Raw genomic sequence first — 22,090 nt, 5'->3', positions numbered from 1 at the left:
AGACAAGACCCACGTGAAAATCACGGATCAGCATCTGTCGTTTTTTGACATCGGGGTCCATCAAAGTCAAAATCTCCTGGAGGTTACATTCAAAGCGATTGTCTCATAGGCAGCAGATCCTGAGAATTGTTGATTTGCAGTTATGCAAGTCTTCATACAGTATAAACACTGGTGATGCAAAGAATTGTTCGAGAAGGGAAATGTTACATTGCGGTGTAAACGGAGTACAGCCTTATGCACGCATTCTATAGTGCATCTCCGGTCCTGCAGGTCCCTTTCCAGCCGAGCAATAAGGGCAACGTACATAGTACATTTAAGGAGGACCGAGAGTGCAACATCGTGTTCCGAAACGTGGGTCATCATCAATTCAAAGGGCCCGTTCGCCACTGATCTCCTCCATATTGATAATTTGGCGAGCAAGCTTGACAAGAAGAGACTGTGATTATACCATGGGATATCAACCAGCCACATGCAAATCCCGGCTGAATTTCGCTAGATCGAAAGGCAGCATACAAGGCATGCAGCGCCATGATCCACTATGGGCTGACGATTACTGTGGGGAATTGACGACCAAGACGACGCTAAAGCCTTCCATTGTAGAGTTCGGTGCATTCAGACAACGCCTTTGTGTCAAGCATGTCTCCATTCGGGGCCACATGGTGCACGCTCGAGCCGTTGCCTTGCTGGAGACAACAGACCCGAATACCCGGGCAAACCACGGAGATCACGGCATATTCGTGCACTATTGAGTCGACTATGTAAACTTTCTGGAGATCGCAGGCTAGTCGACAAGGTTTTCTTATTGTGATGCTTTGCATGAACACGATCCACTCCACAATCAATACAACCAGCCAAACGCCCGGAATTCTGTTCATAAGTGGCACCCTCGCTATTCTGCCCACTCCCCAATCTATCCTTCATTGAAGATTCAGTATTCTTGAGACTTGTTCTGTCAGAGTCTGACAATCCGATGCAGTAAACCGTCATTGCAGAGGGGGCTATTGGATGATATCCCCAAGATTCTGAAGGAACCAAAATCATCCACCACACTCATTTGACGACAATATTCTCCGCACTGTCATTCTTTTATATACCATTCGCCATGGATAACATTGTGCACGAACTTCTTCCTCGGGCCAATGACGACGGCTATGAGCGTGGCCAACGAGCCCTCGTTGTAACGGCAATTCTGACTGGCGTCGCCATCATCATTGTCGGAATGCGATTGTTCGCGCGTCTCGGGTTGATGAAGATCACAGGCCGTGAAGATTGGAGCGTGCTCATTGCCTTGGTCTTCTCTATTATATACCTTGCACTCGTCGCAGCCCGTATGTCTTTGCCCCGGCAGAACAAACTATGACCAGTAAAGCCAGTATCTAACCATATTCTTTCGCAGAATATCACTATAAGATGGGAACACACTCATCGCTGCTCTCTTCAGATATACTCCAAAAACAACTGAAGTGTCTATGGGCCGCTATCCCCATGTACAACGCCAGCTTGGCCTTCACCAAGTTCTCCATTCTTTTCCAATACATCCGCATCTTCCCTGCTCGCTCCTTTCGACTGGCGTGTTACGTCGTTATGGCCATTGTTGCCACATACTCAAGCTGGGCAATTATCAGTGGTTATGTGAATTGTGTTCCAGTTGCCAAGTTTTGGAATCACGATCTGCCCGGTCATTGTCTTAGCTTCGAGGCTGTTTGGTTCTTCAACGCGTCGATGAACATTGCTACCGATGTAACACTATTGGTGCTCCCCATGCCTTTGCTCTTCAAGCTCCAGTTACCTCGGATGCAGAAGATTGCTCTGATCGGAGTCTTCGCGATCGGTATTCTGTACGTTTTTCATGCAAATGCATTGCTATCAATATAAAATATCTAACAATGCTCTAGTGTCGTCATAACAAGCATACTGCGTCTCTCAAGTCTCAGGACTGTCGCCCAGAGCACCGACACTTCTTGTATGTTGGTTCATCCAGCCCTCAGACAAAACACAATACTGACTATAACCTCCTAGACAGCAATGTCGACGCAGCCTATTGGACTGCAGCAGAGTGCAACGTCGCGATTATCTGCGCCTGTTTACCTTTTCTACGTCCCCTTATTAGCGTGATCTTCCCTAAGTTACTTTCAACGAATAGCTATAACCGCTATACCTCAAACCCACGCACCAATACTCGCAATATTACCGCATCTCGCTCGCAAAGGCAAAACACACATAATGATCTATTCAGCCAGAACATGGACAAAGATTTCGATATGTATTCTATCAATGTGAAGCATGGGGATCGATCTAGCCATAGTTCATTCGGTGGAATCGAGGTCACTACTGAAATGTCTGTCATGCAAGAATCAAAAGCTGGCGAGACAGTTAGTGAGCGGAGATTAGTGATTGAATCGCCTCCACCTTCATGACAACACCGTTGATGCTTTCGTTTTTATTTATTCGTTTCTATTTTCATGACCACATCTTCACGGCCTACTGCATTTCATTCATCCATTCATTCATGCTTGGTACATATTAGGGGGTCGGGTTTCTTCCGGTGGCTAACTGGGCTTTCATTTCAATTATCTCTTTCTAATCATGAGCTATGACAGCGAATGGAGGCTGTCTGGCCTACACAAATCGCCATCAAATTTTTCAATACACGATTACCTTGTTTCCATTGATACTAGCGTCCTAAGGCCAACATTACTATAAGCTACGAGTATCTATCTTCTTGCCATGTCAATAATAACTTGACCCTCCTCTCCAAGATTTTGACGCACTTGCGTCCCTAGATCCTGACTCAATGCAGTGATCTTTCTCTTTACCCAAATATGGTCCTGATCTCCGGGCTCGAGCAGCATAGCCCTGAACTTATCAATTCGCGTAGGGAACATCTCCAACCGCACTGGACGAAGGCCTTTACGGCCCTCCACCTCCTCTTCTTGAACAATAACCCTCCAAACCGCGCCAAGGTCATTCCGAAACTCCTCGTGCAATGCATAATCATCCACAAAATCCCCACAACCGTATATGATCAGTTTTCCCCGATACACCTCCACGCCCTGTACATGGTGCGAGGAGTGACCATGTACGATATCGACATCGCACTCGTCAATCAGGAAATGCGCCAAGGACCGGATCTTTCCAGCTGGGTTCCAGGAATAATTAGGGCCCCAATGGATGGAGAATATCTTCAAAGCAGGCGGTTGACTCTTAATGTCGTGATGGTGGTGCACAGTATGATGATAGAGATCACTTTCTGGATCATCTTCATCTGGATGGCTTGTATTCCCACCAGAGAGAAGCAAGGTCCGTAGTTTGACCCTCGTACTCGGCGAGTAATCGATGAAATGGAAATTCGGAACAACACTCCAATCACGAGGATGATCAGAAGCACAATATATATGCACCGAATGCTCATTTTCACTTCGTTGGTTACCGGGCTCTGCATGTGTATCTGCTGAGCTATCTTGACTTTCCCTCCTGGGAAGATATAATTTCGCCGGTTTAAAAGCTTCATCAACTGTTTCTCCAGCCCCAGAAAAGCGAATCTTAGCTCGTTTCAACGTCCAAGCCGTTTCTATCAAACCCTCACTCCCAAAATCCAGGGTATGGTTATTAGCAAGGTTCGCGAAATCGATACAAGCCGACTTCAGAGTCGGTGCCAGATTAGCCGGGTGCATTCGATAATTGAATGTTTTGTTCGGCCATGGTTCTTCCGTACTTGTTACGGATGTTTCGAGATTGATGATGTTTAGATCTGAGTTCTGGAATAATGGGAGTGTTGTGCCCCACGGTGAAGAGTGTGTGTAGTTTCCTTTGCCTGCTATCGATGGATACTTCCTTGCGAAACTTGCTGCGATTTCTTGGTCTTGAGTGTTGTGGACGTGTTCGGGGAAGAGTTGGTCGACTAAACGACCAAGCATCACGTCTCCAGCGAAGTTCAATGTGAATGATTCGGTTGTCGACATGATGCTGTTCCACTTTTGAGTCTTGTTTTTTGGAGTATAGGAATATCTGTCCTGGTGGATATCACAAAACATTTGATGTTTTACGAATGCTGATGCTCAGTCAACTTGAAGTCATGATGACATCGGCAACCCTTGGATCGGCCCGAAAGCTTCGGACACGGCCAGAAAACAATATGGCAGTGTAGAGTGGTTGGTTTATTTAAAGTCTCAAGTTCGAATATTTTGAATATTGACTTGCTTTTAGATTATATTGGGGGAATACCATGTTTGAACCGATGAAGTACTAGTTATTATATACTACTACCCGAAGCAATCCGTAAGCGTACATTTTCTGTGCTGATACTTTTGGGGAAACAAAACGTAATGACACTGTTCGAAGTCGACCTCATAAAAAAGAGTATGTTGAGTGGTATCATGCGCAAATCTCCATATTTGCGCCGTTTATTATGTGGAAAAACCTCAAGCCTGAACCAATTATTTCGAATGGAATTTCGTTACTTTCATCATAGTCTGGACTCATTTCAACGCATTATCGGCCGATTGAAGCCAATTCTCGCTCCTTTTGCCGCAGTGCCTCGCGCATCAATTCCGCTTCGCGCTCCAGTTGGGCACGCCGTTCGACAGAGGGATCCGTCAACGAGGAAATGCCGGGCAAAGAATGTTGATGTCCAGCATGGCCGAGAGGTGATTGAAAAGCTTGAGAGCGGCCCATTGGCTGCTCCATACGCGATTCATCGCGATTCTCTGGGCGGTTGAGGATGGTTGAGATGGAACTCAGGCGACCCGGAGGCGACGGGTTGGCGGAAGACATGATAGGAGGAAGCTGATTCGATTCCATAGGTGTAGCCGGGAGAGCGTCCGTAGCGGACTCAGCCAAAGTTCGTTTCTTCGGGAGGTGAATTGAGTTCGGAGATGCAGAGCGACGCCCATACGACACTGGCGAAGGGCCTAGTCTCTCTGGCTCCAGAAGTTTGGGGAGCTGGTGTTGCATAGGAGCGGAGCTGATGTGGAAGCCAGTGAAATCAACTGGGGGAGGGGCAAATGGCAAGGGCCGAGGTACGTGATCCATCGGCTCATTACTCATATATCGATAGTGATCGTCATGAGAGTGAGCCAATGCAGCAGGAGACGCTTCTGGGGATGCCGATGATCCATTCGAAGATTGAGTAGCGGCAGTAGGTGACTGGTCCCGTAGAGCCGGTACAACACGTTTCCTCCGCTTGATGATGGACTTCTTCATTGTGGTTGGGCGATAGCACCCGTGTAGCTTATAGTACAATCCTAATCACGAGTCAGAACGAGTATATTCAAGAGCTACTTTAGGCCGGTTACTTACCGCAAGCATTGCAGATGGGATGGCCCTGCTCATCCCGACGCCAAAGTGGCGTGACCGTTGTGCCACAATTTTGGCAGGCCACCAGAGTGGAATTTGATTCTGGGACAGTAGGGGCGGCTGGAACCCGGATGGCACTGTCTGTGTCTGGCGCGGAGTCCGTCTCTGGAGGAGTAGGCCGACCCCATTGGGGTTGAATGGCTGGAGCACCTCGATGGGAGGACTTGTAGATACGATTGTTGTATGCCGGGCAGCCATCGCACCCTTCTGCGCCACCAGTACCATTGCAACTTCCACCGCCGGGACAGGAGCCCTTGCAACCTCCTCCCGAATGCGCAGTCGGGTCGCTCGGAGGTGCCGGGGCACTTGGTTGATCATTTTCCGCATTTTGTTGCGCACTCTTTCGTTTTGTCGGGCGAGCCACATTGCGAGCTTTAAGATAAAGACCACAGGCATTACAAATCATCGCACCCGTCGGAGATCGACGCCAGAGTGGCGTGCTTTTCGTTCCGCAATTGCTGTATATAAGTCAGTATCAAGATCCACACCCCTCACAATTGAGCAGGGAGCTGGAGAGGAAACACACCTGCATGAATGTCCAAGAAAGGTGGTGTCCTTTTGTGGTTTAGGGGATATTTTGATGTGTTGGTTATCTTGTCCATCAGCCGAACGACCAGATGCTGATGGTGGACCATTGGGTGGTGGACTTGTAGAGTTCATGGTGGAAGTATGATCGCCATACTGTCGAGCCAAATGTTCACGTCCAGCCTGTGCTGATGAGATCAGCTGCTGAGCAGCGTCCAGATCCTCCGCAGAGGGTTGTCGCATTGAACCAGCAGGGTTCCCGGGGAAAGAGCGCACCGTTTCCATTTGTGAGATGGACGCTAACATTACCACCTCGTTAAATTCCAGGGCCAAGACGTCGTTGGCCAATCTTCCTGTTCGAGACCTCCAGAAGGAAAAAGATCAGGCGATATTAATCCTGATGAACAAGATCCGGGAACACAAAGCCGCAGATGCGGCGGGACAACAAAAAAAAAGAAGTAAAAAAAAGGAAGAAAAAAAGAGATATGCCGAATGCCGGAAGGGAGGTGAAGAAGTATGTCGCACCGCAGTCTAGAGCCTAACTTCACCGTATCACACACGTTTGCCTGCACGCAGACTGATTATGCCACCAACGAAGTCCAAATGTCGGTCAACGAACCGTAATAGTTCTACTGTAGGAGAGCGAGAACAGTGGTGTCGGATAGGTTTGAATGGTGAAACACTCAAAGGGGATAGCGGAGATGAGGAGTGGGCGTGAAAGAGGACTACCGGCCTTGAGGGAATGCGATGATGATCTGGGCTGAGATAGTCACAGCCTTGGGAAGAAAAGGAAACAGACCAGGACCGCGATATCAAAGAAAGTGGCGTCCCAATAGGACGGAAAGAGTCAGGTGATGGGCGATTGCGACAGGTGACAGCACAGCAGGGAGGCCTGGTCTGACTTGGCGCTGTGGGGAGATGTGTTCGGGGATGTTGGCCGGCACTAGAGCTAAACGAAACTAGGACTGGTCCAAGTCGTTGGGGCCTGCAGGGGGGTGAAGATCGCACTGCTTTGCCGAGAATCCGGTGTGAATGGGAGACGGAGGGTGCAGGAGGCAAGCAGGAGGATTGAGGAGTGGCGGCGGCGGAAGAGGAAGGTTGTCCTTCAAGAGAAGGAAAGATGGAGTGTGGGAGAGAGGAAGAAGAGTGTAAGAAAGAAAGGAGAATAAAAAAGGTAAGAGAGTGGGCTGATGAGAGGGACACGAAAGAATCGGCAGGGGAGAAGAAGATGGAAGTCCAATGACGGGGGAAGGTTATCGATCTACGAAGGGGGTGATCGCCGAGCTATCAATCTATCAGGCTAATCGCATCATCAGCCTATCTCATCTAATCTTTTGGCATTTGTGAAACACTGGAAAATTATTAACTACCCCTCTTTCGGTCTATACATCTGCCCATTGCTTTATTTTCCCTTTTCCCCCCTCTAGTTCTGACATTTCTTCACTTTTTGCTTTTTTTTTTCTGGAATTCTCATCGATCACCACTTTGCAACTCCCCAGATCCAATTGGACTCCACCGAGACCTGATGAAGTCTAGGGGGGGCAACTGTGGACATCGCACCTTCCCAAAGAGGACGTTGGCGGGTCAAATTGTGAGTAACTCGCTTTCTTTGGTTTTTGATTGGTATGCGGGTGGCGTCAGCAACAACTCCTGAATCTTGATTGGCTACTATCAATACGGAAGCCCCGTTAATGCCTGATTTCACAGGCCAACAAAATGTAAAACAGTTGAAACTGCCGAGGATGTCACCTTTCCCAAAGAGGCAAACGGCGATTATTAAGGTGTCTCAACGGGGAATTTTTTTTTCTCTCGAACCAAATCAATTTAATTTAGCGAAAGGTCTCCATCGGATTACAGCCGAATGGTTCGTACTTTGTTCCTCTTATGTAAATTCATAAATTTCTCCACTGTCTTTTACATCCAAGTTGGTATTGGTTGCTGGTCCATTCGGCATTTATAGTACACAAATTTCTTTCTAGATATAGTCCCGAGTTCTTCAGGTATGAAGAAGGAAATCACGGGAAAAGGTGGGAGTTAGAACAGGAGGAAAGCGAAAGGGGAAAGGAACAAAACAGAAACCTTCGTTCCGAAAAGGAGGAATATAGAAAATGGGAAAGAAAAAACTCGACTAGGCACGCGAATTCAACACAGGATCCACCAATGATGCCATAGCAGAGTTACTCATTTCCCTCATCAGACATCATATATATCGCGAATGACGAATCATATCCAGGCAGTTACACACACAACACATAATGCAGTAGATGAACTGCTACTGGTATCTCATGGCGTGTCAGGTGGCCAGGAAAGACGGCAAGATTGCAGAGCTGCACAGCTTGCAAGCTATCATAGCCGGCAGGATCGTGAATCCATCGTCATTTAGACCTGCTCAGCACCCCAGCCCTGGTCAGACTCGCGCATGTTGGAGGGAGGCTCAATCGAAGGGATGAACTCCAGCACCAGGTATCCAATACCAGTGATACCAACGATGGAGCCGGCGATCTCGCGTAGGATGTGGTCATGCAGCAGGATGCAGCCAACGAAGATGTAGACTAACAAGGTGACTGAATCAGCAACAGCCTGGCATGGACAATCGGATGGGATTGAAACGAAGAAGGTAGTGACTTACAGACACCACGACCCAGGAAGGAGAACAAGAAAGAGGCGTAGCGGTAGGCGTAGTCGGGGACATTGGGCAGGAACTCCAGACCGGCAACAACTGTGACGGAATTAGCAGTGTGCTTCCAGAGACTCGAGAAGATTGAGGATCAATGCGCGAGGAACATACCGATACCGAAGGCGATCACATAGATACCCACGATGATGGAGCTCATGGTGGCTGGGAAGAACTGGCTAATACCACCCAGCACCATGATCACACCGATGGCGATGTTGACGAGACGGCTGTCGACATGGTTAGCATTGTGTTTATAGCATTGTGTTTATTCTTTCGGAGAGCCAGCCCGATAGAATTCCGAGATCACTCCCGGCAGCATAACATACAAGATGTTAGAGAAATCCATTTTGACGGTATTGCGTATAGGGTTTCCACTTGAAATCGAGAGATCAACAGGGTCTTGGTGGTCCGCGTGTAAGGTGTCAACGTCGCCGAGTCACTAGGCAGTCGTTCAAATAGGCGATATTGTAGATCAAGATGACAGAGAACAAATAGAGTGGTAGGTAAGTTCACTAGTTTAATCGTTAGATTCACCGGCATTGACGGCAGATGGACACCAGAAGCCTGGGGTTGAAACAGTGCCACAGCTGACGCTGCCCGCGCACTGGCACTGGATTAAACCCGGCAATAGCTAAACTCGATCATCCATACCTGTTCGTGTCCAAAATAGAAGTCCAAAGGAGTGGCCAAGAACGCAGTATCGAAGGAGTAGAGATGGATCCAAGAAGAGAAAACAGCTGTCAGTAATGCGCGAAGAACAGGGGCGTGGCAGATGGGGGCATGGAGAGCTGGCTGTCGCAAGCAGCGGGTCTGCCAAGCCCGGTGGCTGTGGCTCACGTGACTATGAGTGGCTGAACCGAAGGGGAGTGCAGTACGAATACTAACTATTCTTAGAAAATTGGACATCATCGCGCATCATGACAGAACTAAACAATATCAATCCGGAGCCTATACACTTCCTATGTATGTATATCTACATGGCTTCTATATCCGATTCTCTCTTTTCTAGGCGCACGACTGACAGTCCGTTGGCAAACCAACTCATCTGTTTGGGGTCTTGATGCAGTGCATTGTATATGCCGTCCATGTCAGCCCTAATCCCCACTTCCTTGGCTGTTTGGAGACTCCGCGAATCGATGAATGGAGCGATGGAGGGCCAGACACTCTGGACGCTGTCAAAGAACAGCTCAACAGCCAGATCGCCAATCCCTTTAATCTCTTTCATCAAAGTCCGGGTCTTCTCTCTTTGTCCGTGGGCTTTTTTAAGTAGATTGTTGAGATCACCGTCTGGGTAAAGTGTTATTAGCAAATTGATGCATTCTAATCGGATCCCTGCCCCTCAGGTTCTAGGTGTGTCAAGTTGAAGAGAGTTGCTCGAGCTAAACGAGACATACCATATTCAGAAATCACGAAATCAGCCAGATTTCCGAGATTTGTGGCAGTCACTTCCCTGTAGCGACTGTATCCTCCCTCCTTGAGAACCATTGTTCGTTCTTCCCATGTACTATTTTGCAGTTTGTCGATATGATGATACCCAGATTCAATGAGATGGTTGACTGTCTTCTGCGAGAGATTGTGAGAGATGGGTTTGGATTTGATCATTGCATCCATCACCATTGCAAGAACTGTCTCAGGAGAAGCTTTCAAAGGCTCTTGTGCCAGTGGTGATTTGCTGAGTGGACTGTTGCCAAATTGATTGACGACAAGCCCAATTCGAGATGTCATCTCATCAGTATCTTTTCGAGGCATATTTGACTAGAATCAAGAACGACGAGACTAATTGATCAATTTCTGCAGGAGATACAATAGAGAATTAGAGTCAAGAGAAGGAGAAGGATTTGTGAAGGTTCTTTTCATTCCATTTGGTTCAAAGTAGGATGTAATTTAAATCATGTTATACTGACGTCACACTGGGAATGAGCGCATGATCAGATTGAGCGAGCCATACGGTATAGAATATACTACTATCATTTGAAAAAAGCAATAGCCTAGCTCGACCGAAATCTAGACCTTGCAAGTTTACAGCCTCGATCGTGGCAATCCCCGCAGCGCCTCTCTGACCAATGCTACTGTCTCTACTGAGCAACCAAAAGAAGCCTGGTATCCAAAACCACCATGTCCATAGTTGTGTACCACCTTCACCCCATTAACTTCATCTTTCTCAATACGTGTGCCGCCCTCACGCAATGGCCGCAAGCCAACCCCATGACGAATAATGTCAAGTCCCTCAATACCTTGACCTGGTTTCACTAAGGATGGGGTAAGGGCAATAGCCCGTTTCATAATGCGATTCGCGAGGTTGGGATCTGGTAGTGGATCCCAGTTGTGCTTTTGATAGGAGCCGCCCAGAATAGTACCGCCGCCTAGATAGTTACATAAGTTTCATTCGCTCTTGAGCTCAAAGGGGCAGATGTCCTTACCTGCAGCACGGGTCATAATATAGACTGCTTCAGCTTCTCCGTCATCCGTTCCAGAGGCAGATGCCATGGGGCCAGGGTCATTGCGAACGACCACGATTTGACCACGAGCAGGGTGCATTTTGCTGTCATTGACACCTCCCAGTGTTCTAGCTGAAAGTCCGGTGCAATTAACAATTAAATCAGCTTGTTCACCGGTATGGTGTTCTTTCGCGGCGTCGGCAATATGCTTGATCACAGCACGCTTGAAAGTTGCTCCATTCTTGATACACTGACCGACCAGCCACGGCAAGTAGATCGCAGTGTTAATACAGACAGAGGTAAATTCCTGAGCATTGTCGACCCCGGGGGCCAATTTCTCGCTAGGGATGGGTTTGAACTGATAGAATCGTTAGCTTTCTTCCTAACTCAGCCCGAGAGGAAAGTATACATCAAGCACAACGTCTTTATACCAAGGATTCGGCTGGGTCAATTCTGAGAACCATTTGCCGGTATCTGATTCTTGGTCTTTCTTCCGGTTATATATCAGAGTTCCTGTCTTATCATTAGACTTGCTCAGCCCAAAAACTGTGTAGACGGAACATACCGCGGAAGTGGATGCCAGCTTCTGGGTATTTCTCGGTGATCTCCTTTAGATAAGGCCAGGTCTCTCGCTCCCAACGAGCATGATCACTGCCTTCTTTTCCTACTCTAGAACATGAAGGACCTATTAGCAAGTCATTGCCATAAAGGAGAATTGATCATACGGCATGTAATTGGCACCGGCCCACGGAGATGCATATTCTATGTCATAGTCACCAGGCATATGCTTTGCCAGAACGGTGATTTTATTAGCAGGGTCCTTGGATAGGAGGTAGGCAGTCGTCAGGCCTGAGACCCCGGCACTAGGTGGAATGTCAGTTCTATTCAACACTCACGCTCATGCATCAACGCAAGAGTCATGACAGCTTACCCCAAAACTACAATGTTTGGCATTCTGCGAGTACTGATTGTTGCAGTGTAGAAGAATGGTATATAACAAACGGGAGCTGCAACCTTTATACTGTAAGCCAATCGATTGACCTTGAATGAGTCAAAGATAGAGCATTAGAGTGATAGTAGAAGCGGGGAAGAATTGATCCCCGAGGACATCTCCGCTATCGTCTCATCTGTTTGATAAGAGAAATGGAGTTGTCGGGGTAAATTACGCTTCTGTACGACCCGGCGCATCGAGTGCTATTTCCAATGGCGGCGGTGTGCCTCATGAACCAATTACCTTGCGCAATAATACTTGACGCGCCGAATTTTTCACTGTGGAGACGCGGAGTCGTACAATACCAAACAGCTTTTAAATACGCCTCCGCATCACCCATAGTAAAACATCAGGGAGAAAATCCAAGTATACAATCGATCAGATACTCGAGGGTTCGATGATTGATAATTTGCATGATGAGCCGCAATATCACTGATGCTGTCTTGCCAATAGATTGTATTTACTGGTTGTCTAAAGATCTACGGTAAACACCAAAATAAATCCGCAAACGACCTTCTCCATACGATGCACTTGTCCACCGCCTCGACAAGCAAGGGCCTCACTCCGTAATGACCCGCGCGCTCCAGTAGGGCTCCACTGTATCCCTAGAAATAAATGGATCACATTTCACATTTGTGGGTTTGAAATGAGTTTCTAACATTCTAGTAGACTCAATGAACTGGAATAAAGAATCAAATCAAAGAATGAGCTACTCAACTTAATTAAATTGTCAATATTATATCTATAGAGTGTATACTCATCAGTGAGCGATGTCATAGTGGACAAAGGGCTCACGTGCAGACCAATCAGCGACGGCCCAAAGCTGAACGGCCCCAAACTTCTCGGCACGCAAATCTGGCCTAGTAACTTAATAACATTTCCTTTTTATCCAACACCCGCAGGGCTTCCTCCACTCTGCGGGTTCCTTGTTCTTGTTTCTTCCTGGTTTAGGTCTTTGCTTCTTCTTTCTCTTCTTCTTTACTTTCCCCATTTCACTTACCACCCCGTCTTCTTATTCTTCCTCCATAGATGCCGTCCTTATCCTGGGAAGGGCCGAGTTCATCATGTCACTTCTCGTCAACGGTGGCAGAATTGTGCCCATACTTGCGGGCCATGAACAACACCAACATGACTCCACTCCCAGTACTGTACTAGGACAGTACTCTTTTCCCCAGGCCATTGATCAAGCTCCGCTGCTGGACCAGCAGAGCGATGCTTCGGCCATTCGTCATAAGAAATCCGTTGATCTGCAAAGTCTGGAAATGCCCTGCTTGAAAGAACGCGGTTTATTCGCTTTGCCCACGGAAGGTGACGGTAAGACACGCTCATAGTTTACATGGAGATATAGGTCTAGCTTGCTGTTTGCAAGTGGCTATAGCTTCAAATGCACAAAAAAGACAATAAAGAGAAAAAAAATATAGTCCTTGTATCTGACGCGCTTAATGCAGGAAATTGCCTCTATTACTCTCTTTCCGACCAATTATACGGTTCCTTCGATCGTGGCGACGATATTCGACAGCAATTGGCAAACCATATGGCAGCTCACAAAAAATACTTTATGCAATTCGTGGTGGCTGAAGGTGGTGAACGTCGTCGTCCTAAACGGGCAGCCGCTTCTGCTTATGCGACGCGTTCTGCGGATGTTGCATCCCCGACTGATGAAGACAAAGAACGTCGGTTTGAGGAAATGGTTGCCACGACACGTAAGAATGGAGAATGGGGGAGCTCTGAGAGTATACAAGCTTTCTGCCAAGTCTTCCGAGTGGACATTAATGTCTACACTCTGGACGGGGTACAAGCATTCCGAGACGTCAATGCTTTGCCCGAAGAGAATCGCGATGTAATCCACATTGCATTCCACGTAAGTAGATGGTGTTCGTTTCGTCTTAGAGCTGTGGATGTTTGGACTAACTTTCAATCAAGGATTTCAAACACTATTCTTCCGTTCGGCGAATGAACGAACCTCACCAGGGTCTATTTCAGATCCCCAAATATCACCAGCAGCAATATATACCTACACAGCAGCAAATCTCCCCAGATGGCGATTATAAAGACAACATCAAACCTGAATCTAAAGAAGGGACGCTTAGCCATGACCCAAGTGTTCCTGACTCCTCCCACTCCGCCCCTCCCGACTCAACAAATGACCCCGGTCTGGCTGTTGACGTATTCCCCCTTGGGATATTCAATCCATTCAAGACGGCCTTGGTGGTCGCTATGACCATGACACCATTATTGATATGCTTCAAAAATGCCGTGGTGACATTGACCGGGCATTTGCAGCTCTGCTCGACACACCCACGGAAAAGAAAACGGCACCAACTCAGAGCTTCAACTCGAGTGTTCAAATGTCTCGAGAATCTTCTCCCTTCAGTACGGGCAGCAAAAGATCCGCGGAAGACAGCGGCGATGATTCGGAAGAGCCACGACCTGCCACTCGTCGGGGGCGACCCAAGAAACGCATGGTGTCAAATCTGACATTAGGCGTTGGTATATCTTTCAGAGACGATCAAAACGAGGTCGTCTCCTTGAACCTTCGAGTAGGTCTTCTTTCCCATTATACGCCGCTCGCATTTACTAACCTGACCCTTTAGATGAAGTCTGATGCCGAGAAGCTCAAAGATTCGGATTCTGCCCTCGATGAAAGTGCTTCCGAAACACCCGAATCCAACTCGACAAATCCCCGTCGAAGTGGAAGACTTTCCAAACCGCGATCTGCATAATTGTGAACTTGAGGCTCTTCCCTCCTCAAAGCTCACATATTCCTCTCTGTTCATTTCCTGCGCTCTTCTATTCCCACATTTATTTTAAGCGATCTACTTGCATTGTGATGGCGTTGGCGTGAAGAGCATATTTACCTGCTGCCATCCTGGGTCTATCATTCTTTTTTGGGATACATGCATGGGCATATGAAAAAATCAGCTCTTGTTGGCCGCGGCGGCGTTTTGACTTTATTTGCATGGAAGAGGAGTGCCCGGTGCATTTTCCTCAATGGCTCACGACACATGCATTCTCAGCGAAACATGAGAGATACTTTTCTTCTTTAGCTTAGACGATTTGCTGGCGTTGAAGATTGCGCAAGCATCTTCACGCATTTAATGTGATACCTCTGGCCTAGATTGCCAGATTTCTTGTTACTTTTTTTTCTCTGTCTTTCGTCCGTACTATAATACTCGTAGTACCTGAATAATATGCAATATTTTCTGGGTAGATAACTATCTACTGTATATAGGAATATCTCCGAGATAATCGGGTCTCCCTGCAGAAACGATCGTTACACAACATCCTTGAAAACTACAATACTGTGTTAGGGGCAGAGGATTGAACATACTGATCATAATGTGCGTAACTTGGACCAGCACGAAGACTAACCCTATTTTAACCTCTTTCCATATGTAGAGCTGATATGGATATCATAGAGATCCAAAAATGCTAACCTATAGTTTATCATCTAAAGTTTCTTGTCCCCCAGTTGATAATTACTTGAAGAATATGGATGTCTAAGTGGCCTCTAAAATTTAGGTCTAGTTGGATATTCTATATAGTCATCTAGTCACTGCAGCTGCACCTCCTTCATTGCGTACATGCGCATGCACAAGTTCACTCCTCTAATAGGAACTTTAAAAAGGCCGTTCCAATCGCAACTCCATCATGCTCATTTCCAACCCTACTGAGACCATCCTGCGCTAGATCCTCATTGAAAACGCCAGTCTTGGCACGAGTCTGAATGATTTCCGTCTCCATCCACTCAGTAAACTCGGGGTGTCCCTGAACACTAATAAATCGACGCGGAGCATACATGCCCTGGATTGCGCAGCGAGGGGAATGGCCAAGGAGAGTGACACCCTGGGGTAAACTTGCGACGATATCTTGATGCATTTGTTGGATACGCTGGAAAGGGAGAAGGGCGGGTTAGTATATTCCCTGACTTTCGCGTGCTATTGGGTGTATTGGGGAGAATGTCCTCCACGTACGATCTTCTCCAGTCCAAATATTTCTTTTCCTTTTTCGGTTAATTCCATGTCGCAGACGGCAATTTCCCAGCCCTGATCACTTCGCCCGACCTTGGCTCCCATCGCGCGCCCGAGAATCTGATGTCCGAAACAGATGCCGAGAATGCGAACTCGGTTTTGGGCGAGGACTTGCTGGGTGAATTCGACCAGTCGATTGATCCAGGGGATATCTTCGAAGGAGTTATGTTCTAGTTGAGAGGAAAGCAAGAAAGTTAGCCCTGGGCCCGAACGTCTGGGAGTGATATAATAATGTAATGTCTTATTGCACCATATGGATTGAAGGAAAAGAAGAACACTTACTTGACCCGGTGAGGAGCACAGCATCAATATCGTCTAGATTCGGGTAATTGTTGGTATTGACAATATCCCATTTCGAAATAACCAGACCATTCTCCGGATCTAACTGCTCAGGTTTATTCAGGGCATTTGCACTTGCTTTCAAGAGCGCGGTGAAGACGCCTGTGTAACCACCGTAACGTTCGTCGATGGGGGGGTAGCGGGGTATCGCATTCCAGCACTGCAATTCGTAGAGGAGCGGGCATTCTTTGTATCGAGTTTTAGGATATGTGAAGTAGCTGGATCGTGATTCAAATGAAACGGCGTGATGTTGATCACGTATGAAGTGGTGGTGAATGAGTCCTCCGATGACTCTCTCCCGAGGGTCTCCAAATATGCCGGCTTATCCATTCTTATCGCTGGAATCTCTCCCCACTTTCCCTGAAGGTCATCGGGGAAATTCCGAATTCAACCAACCACTTCCCTCTGAGTCGCTTGGAGTCAACTAGTCAACTTCGGTCGGGTAAAAGGCCTGACTTACTTAGAGCTCCGTTCTGCTCGCATTTGATCTGTTCATCTACAGCCTTTTACCTACTCGACCAGTTGAAGCACTCCTATGCGATTATAAAAAATTGGCCTCCGCTTGAGATCCGGCAGGTCTTATTTTCCGACATTGTACTACATTGACAAAATACTCAGAGCCCAACGATCATCCTTGCTTTTCCCAGCCTGCTCCTTGTTTCTTCTTCTACTACACTTCAAGGTGGGCTTCGACGGTGTTGACTCTTCCGGCAATGACTGCCGCAAACCGGGGAGCAAACCCATCAGAGGCCACTCCATTATTGCGACATGGGTCAACATCAGACCAAACTACACAATATAGCAGTGTAGTCAATGATAATAGCAACGCAGAAGACAATTACTCGAACATCGACACGCAAGAGCAAATTAATGCCCTTGGCTTGGTCCGGGTGACTTCCGCCGAAGGACTGGACATTGAGCCTGATCTGGAACGATTCTCCTCACGTGGTTCAACTTCCATTAAGAGAAACAATCCTCCTAGTCGTGATGCAAATACCATCCTAGAAGAAGAGGACAGTTATGCTGCCCGCTTTATCGATGTTTCGCCAACCCGATTCTGGTTGATATTTGTTGGTGTGCTCATTGGATACCTAATCGGTTTCTTCGACTCTACGCTGATGGCATCCAGCCATCCGGTCATAACCTCATACTTCCATGCTGCAAACACTGCGTCATGGCTGTCTACTGCTTTCTTGCTTACCTCTACAGCCTTCCTGCCCCTCTTCGGGCGCATTTCCGATGCCTTTGGCCGAAAGCCCGTATACCTGTTTTCCATCTCCATGTTCTTCTTGACGACTGCCTGGTGTGGATCAGCACAGAGTATCGGTAGTTTCATTGCTGCTCGTGCCCTTTGCGGTCTCGGTGCCGGTGGGGTGTTTTCCATGGGTCAAATCATATCCAGCGATCTGGTCCGCATCGAATATCGCGGTGTCTACCAATCATACATTAATTTATGTTATGGTACAGGTAGTTGCTTAGGCCTTGCATTTGGCGGATTTCTTTGCGATCATGTCGGTTGGCGTGGGGCATTCTTCATACAACTGCCATTCATATTTGTATACTTCATAACCGCGGCAATTACCATCCCAGCCGAGCTCGGTGTCAAGCGTATTGAAAATTCGGAGAGACTGACAGCCTTGCAAGTGATTCGCAGCATTGATCTGACGGGAGCATTTATCTTGGCTCTTGCAGTCACGGCTTTGATCATGGGTTTGAACCTAGGAGGCAATGTGTTCCCCTGGGGACATCCTCTGGTCATCTGCTCTTTAGTCGCGGCTCTGATTCTGGCCGTCATTCTGATCAGTTACGAGCGCGGAGTACCACGCGCAGTACTCCCCGTTGAACTTCTCTCAAAGAATCCTCGGGCTAGCCTTATCATTGGCAATTTTTTTGGCGCCATATCCGTCAATACGGTCATGTTCAACGCACCTCTATACTTCCAAGCGGTGAAGCTAGCTAGTCCCACAGACTCTGGTCTACGTCTAGTCGCAGCATCCATTGCCATCACTGCATCTAGCGTTGGAACAGGATTCTTGATTACCTGGTCAAAGAGGATGATGCCAACCATCCTTCTGGGTGGATTTTTCATGCTGCTGGGTGGATGTACCGCTGCATCGCTGAACATGAACACATCGTTTGCGCTAGCAATGATCTGTTTGTCCTTCTCTACACTAGGACAAGGGTTTTCATTCCCGTCTGTGATGGTGTCTGTGCTGGCTACAAGCGAGCAGAGTGACCAAGCCGTCGCAACTACGACACTTGGTCTCGCGCGTAATCTTGGAGCAGTGATGGGAGTATCGGTCAGCAGTTGGATCTTCCAAAACGCTCTTCTGTATGAGCTTGATCATAAAGTTACTGGCGTAGACAAGGATGCTGTCATTGCACTGGTCCGCAAGTCTATTCGAGCTATATCCGATCTTGATCCATTTTATCAACGCCAAGGTTTGTCTCTGTCTTATTCAATTTCCACCCTAGTTTCCAACTTGCAGGACTCTCACTAATATTTGGGTAGTTATCACATCATACGCGACTGCACTTCGATTCACCTTTTTGTCGGCAGCTCTCTGGGGTGCAATTATGCTTTTATTGCATTCCCGCCTCCGTTTGCCTCGCCTAGGAAGCAAAGCTTAGATCTTGGAAAGAGTGATGTGCTATGGAATTGTATGAAAATGACATGCATGAAGGCATTGACAACGCACATTTGAAATTTGGTACACTTTCAAGTCCTGTCTATTAAGCATTAACATACACTTTGGTCAAAATATAGATAGCGGACTCAATATTTCCTCCTCATCAAAATATCGAAAATACTAAAATTCATTACAGTCCTCATTCATAAACCCTTTGTAATGATCTTTATATTAGAAAAGCATTCTACTCTACTAGTCGGTGCTACCTACGAGGTACTGGTAGTAGGCACATTCTCTCTGTACAGCTGGGCAGCTTGGATTACTCCACGGCTGACCGCGCCTTACCCCTCGGCCCACTTTTTTTTCTCTCGAATCTCCGCGTTGAATTGCGAAGCGGATCCTCTTAGACACTCCTCGACAGTGTAAGTCGAGAAAGGCCCCTTAGCCACCTCGGCTGTTACTATAAAGCAGTGATAGATGCAATCCAATCATCTCATTGCTGCACTGCCAATTTGACACCATCAGCGCACCAGCGCTTCGGCTTCTTTTTGCCTCTTGCCCCCCCCCTCGCAACTTCACGCACTTCACCTCCCGGAGACAAAGAGTATTCGCCAAAGGACTTCCAGATTGCTTTGTGACCTTGTCAATCTAGTCAGAAATACAATCACCGATTTTGATATCACCCCTCTCGAACGCCACAGCAGCGAACATGGCCATTCGACCACGGTCGCCTACAACAATTTGCGAATTCAGGAATCCTCGATCAAACCGGCGGCTGTCTGCCCCGGACGGCGTTGGCGGCTAGAACACAGAGAGGAAGAACGGCTAGTGGGATTTAGGAGGAGCCGAAATGACTCTCACAACTCGTGCTCAATCTAAATTGCAGTCACCGACGGCAGACTCGAGAACCTCGACCCCAAAAAGCCAGAAAGGCAGTTCCCCCCCGCGCGAACGGCCCCAGTCGCAAGAAGTCTGACTTGGCCGATACGAAAGCGAAGAGGGTTCGGACAGGCTGTCTTACTTGTCGCGAAAGACATCTCAAGTGCGATGAGGCCTTGGGGCGATGTCTCAACTGTCGAAAGTCAGATAGAATATGCAGACGTGGTGTTCGGTTGAACTTTATCGATATCCAGACTGTCGCACCACCGCACATTATTGACCGGCCCAAGGGTGCCAAAGTGACCTTTAGGGATGACTCCCGTTTCATAGCCTCGGAGTATGTTGGTGGTTTCGAAAGATATCCCCCGCCTCAACCAGAGAGCCCTATACAAGATAGGCAGCTTCTGCATCATGATGCATTCAATGCCCTGGGAACAGATTACCTGACAAGCCTGTTTCAGTCAGTAGCTCACTCGTTTGATTCTGCTGGATTCGATGTTTCACATGACTTCATTGTTGGGCCTGATACGTGGCATGAGCCTCATATCGTGCCTGGTGATGAGCTACTTCCGCATGGGACATCTAATTTTGCGCGGAAGCTGGCAACGAGACAGTATAGTTCGACATCGCTCAGTGATCCTGAACAAATATTCCTTTTGCAAACATTTGTTGAAGAGGTTGGCCCGTGGATGGAGTCTATGGACCAGATGCGACACGTATGTGCCCGAAATCCGAACAAGCAGTTTTTTAACAAAACACTAATTTAATTTTCACAGTTTACTCAAATATTGCCATATCATACCGTAGACGAACCTATGCTGCTTAAAGCGTTTTTGGCTTGTGGTGCTCAGCATCTTTCGGTCACATCTGCCTCCTACGGAAACGAAACAGCAAATCGTTATTATGAAATGGCAACCCAAGACCTTATGAGATTAATACAAGATCCTAATCGTGATTCGGTTCTCTGCGCGACAGCCGCCTTGGTCCTGGCTATCTATGAATCAATCCCTTCACCATCAACGCCCAAGATAAATCATACGACGGGATCGAGGGCTCTGATTCGTGAATGTGGTTGGAATGCCAAGACACCCAGTCTTGGTGGTGCCTGCTTTTGGATAAACATCTGCATGGAGCTTCTGAACTGTTTGCATAATAGCTGGTCTCTTTCCTGGGACCCAGATACCTGGGGCGTCGACATGAACATGGACCATGTGCATCACATTGCAAAACCCGAGGACCTCTGGCTTCATCGAATCATCTACATCTGTGGAAAAGTCTCAGACTTCCGAGTGGGGAGCCAGCTTCAGCAATCTCATGACGAGACAGATGCTCATATTGGCCAACTAAACCAAAAATTGCAAGACTGGGGGCACCTCAACAGTTGGTGTGATCAATGGATTAAGAATGCCCCGCCATCAATGCGACCCCTCGGCCAAATTCAACCGTGGCCCCGGAATATTGAGTCTGTGTTTCCGACAATCTGGTAAGTCATGCAGTCTTATTTTTCAAGGCTCAGCTTGCTGATAAATGGTTTCAGGATGACCAAGCGGCCTGCTATTATTGCCCAATTTTTCTACCACACGGCACGTATACTTTTGGCCAGAACTCATCCCATGGAGCCAGATTTCCACGTGGAAATGAAGAAAATGCAACAAGCTCATGCGTATGATGTTTGCGGCATTGCTGCCGGTATAAAGGATGGCAGTCTTTCCATCATAGCAATTCGCTGTCTCTCAATTGCAGCGATATGTCTGGACACACGAGAAGCTCAAGATGAGGCTCTTCGCACCTTAAAACGTCTATGCAAAGATACCGTCTGGCACGCGGAGAATATTGAAAACGAACTACGACAGCATTGGAACTGGCCTCATCCGCATCATGACACTGTGGACCCAGCCCAGATGCACAATAATAATTACTATGAGATTGATCAGACTTTGTCCAATGGACCTGAGATTCATTTAAATCTTTCCAACCCTCTTCTGGGGGTGAGCGATTTTTCGGCGGAGAAGCATCCCTATCAAGGATTTTATATCGCTCCTCATCATGCGCTGGATCAATACCAATACAGTTCCTATCTCATTTGAGTGGAACCCAATTCTTTTCGCGTTTATCTGGACTGCAAATTATGCGATTAGGGTCGAAATACCCCATTTATATCAATGAATACTGGATTATCCAACAAATCTTGCTGTCAGGGCTTTGATATTATGATTTGATATGTA

The 22,090-nt window shown here is 47.4% G+C and overlaps 10 protein-coding genes across 10 annotated transcripts; 4 read left to right on the top strand and 6 right to left on the bottom strand.

Moving 5' to 3' along the window:
• Positions 1–1,102: 1,102 nt before the first annotated feature.
• N7469_001093 (PTH11-like integral membrane protein) lies at positions 1,103–2,417 on the top strand (the record flags this gene model as incomplete). Its single annotated transcript, XM_056640013.1, has 4 exons — positions 1,103–1,328; positions 1,397–1,838; positions 1,896–1,963; positions 2,020–2,417. 4 exons carry the CDS (start codon positions 1,103–1,105, stop codon positions 2,415–2,417), a joined length of 1,134 nt encoding a protein of 377 aa, XP_056505770.1.
• A 297-nt stretch (positions 2,418–2,714) lies between these two features.
• Positions 2,715–3,962, bottom strand: N7469_001092 (CapA family protein; the record flags this gene model as incomplete). The annotated part of the gene is made up of 1 exon (XM_056640012.1): positions 2,715–3,962. One exon carries the CDS (start codon positions 3,960–3,962, stop codon positions 2,715–2,717), a length of 1,248 nt encoding a protein of 415 aa, XP_056505769.1.
• A 529-nt stretch (positions 3,963–4,491) lies between these two features.
• sreA (siderophore transcription factor SreA) lies at positions 4,492–6,186 on the bottom strand (the record flags this gene model as incomplete). The annotated part of the gene is made up of 3 exons (XM_056640011.1): positions 4,492–5,243; positions 5,299–5,813; positions 5,882–6,186. The coding sequence occupies 3 exons, from the start codon at positions 6,184–6,186 to the stop codon at positions 4,492–4,494; spliced, it is 1,572 nt and encodes a 523-aa protein (XP_056505768.1).
• Positions 6,187–8,259: 2,073 nt separating this feature from the next.
• Positions 8,260–8,903, bottom strand: N7469_001090 (TVP15 family protein; the record flags this gene model as incomplete). The annotated part of the gene is made up of 4 exons (XM_056640010.1): positions 8,260–8,432; positions 8,510–8,599; positions 8,669–8,784; positions 8,884–8,903. 4 exons carry the CDS (start codon positions 8,901–8,903, stop codon positions 8,260–8,262), a joined length of 399 nt encoding a protein of 132 aa, XP_056505767.1.
• A 627-nt stretch (positions 8,904–9,530) lies between these two features.
• On the bottom strand, positions 9,531–10,306 carry N7469_001089 (uncharacterized protein; the record flags this gene model as incomplete). The annotated part of the gene is made up of 2 exons (XM_056640009.1): positions 9,531–9,844; positions 9,952–10,306. 2 exons carry the CDS (start codon positions 10,304–10,306, stop codon positions 9,531–9,533), a joined length of 669 nt encoding a protein of 222 aa, XP_056505766.1.
• Positions 10,307–10,576: 270 nt separating this feature from the next.
• Positions 10,577–11,949, bottom strand: N7469_001088 (FAD-dependent oxidoreductase; the record flags this gene model as incomplete). Its single annotated transcript, XM_056640008.1, has 6 exons — positions 10,577–10,920; positions 10,978–11,353; positions 11,414–11,508; positions 11,561–11,664; positions 11,721–11,858; positions 11,927–11,949. 6 exons carry the CDS (start codon positions 11,947–11,949, stop codon positions 10,577–10,579), a joined length of 1,080 nt encoding a protein of 359 aa, XP_056505765.1.
• Positions 11,950–13,050: 1,101 nt separating this feature from the next.
• Positions 13,051–14,709, top strand: N7469_001087 (OTU domain-containing protein; the record flags this gene model as incomplete). Its single annotated transcript, XM_056640007.1, has 5 exons — positions 13,051–13,300; positions 13,435–13,847; positions 13,910–14,138; positions 14,186–14,526; positions 14,581–14,709. The coding sequence occupies 5 exons, from the start codon at positions 13,051–13,053 to the stop codon at positions 14,707–14,709; spliced, it is 1,362 nt and encodes a 453-aa protein (XP_056505764.1).
• An 877-nt stretch (positions 14,710–15,586) lies between these two features.
• On the bottom strand, positions 15,587–16,573 carry N7469_001086 (type 1 glutamine amidotransferase; the record flags this gene model as incomplete). The annotated part of the gene is made up of 3 exons (XM_056640006.1): positions 15,587–15,877; positions 15,961–16,187; positions 16,300–16,573. Coding segments are annotated over 3 exons (792 nt in total), but the record flags the coding sequence as incomplete, so codon positions are not given.
• Positions 16,574–17,069: 496 nt separating this feature from the next.
• On the top strand, positions 17,070–18,987 carry N7469_001085 (putative MFS multidrug transporter; the record flags this gene model as incomplete). Its single annotated transcript, XM_056640005.1, has 2 exons — positions 17,070–18,798; positions 18,869–18,987. 2 exons carry the CDS (start codon positions 17,070–17,072, stop codon positions 18,985–18,987), a joined length of 1,848 nt encoding a protein of 615 aa, XP_056505762.1.
• Positions 18,988–20,049: 1,062 nt separating this feature from the next.
• On the top strand, positions 20,050–21,952 carry N7469_001084 (transcriptional regulator family TF; the record flags this gene model as incomplete). The annotated part of the gene is made up of 4 exons (XM_056640004.1): positions 20,050–20,067; positions 20,120–20,581; positions 20,642–21,348; positions 21,403–21,952. 4 exons carry the CDS (start codon positions 20,050–20,052, stop codon positions 21,950–21,952), a joined length of 1,737 nt encoding a protein of 578 aa, XP_056505761.1.
• Between the last annotated feature and the right edge of the window lie 138 nt (positions 21,953–22,090).

This window comes from Penicillium citrinum (genome assembly GCF_028827155.1).
Source record: "Penicillium citrinum strain IBT 23319 chromosome Unknown utg000001l:1.0-4955037.0:1.0-4956770.0, whole genome shotgun sequence".
NCBI lineage: Eukaryota > Fungi > Ascomycota > Eurotiomycetes > Eurotiales > Aspergillaceae > Penicillium > Penicillium citrinum.
Note: the sequence above shows the minus strand (reverse complement) of the source record. Positions and strands in the feature narration are given on the sequence as shown.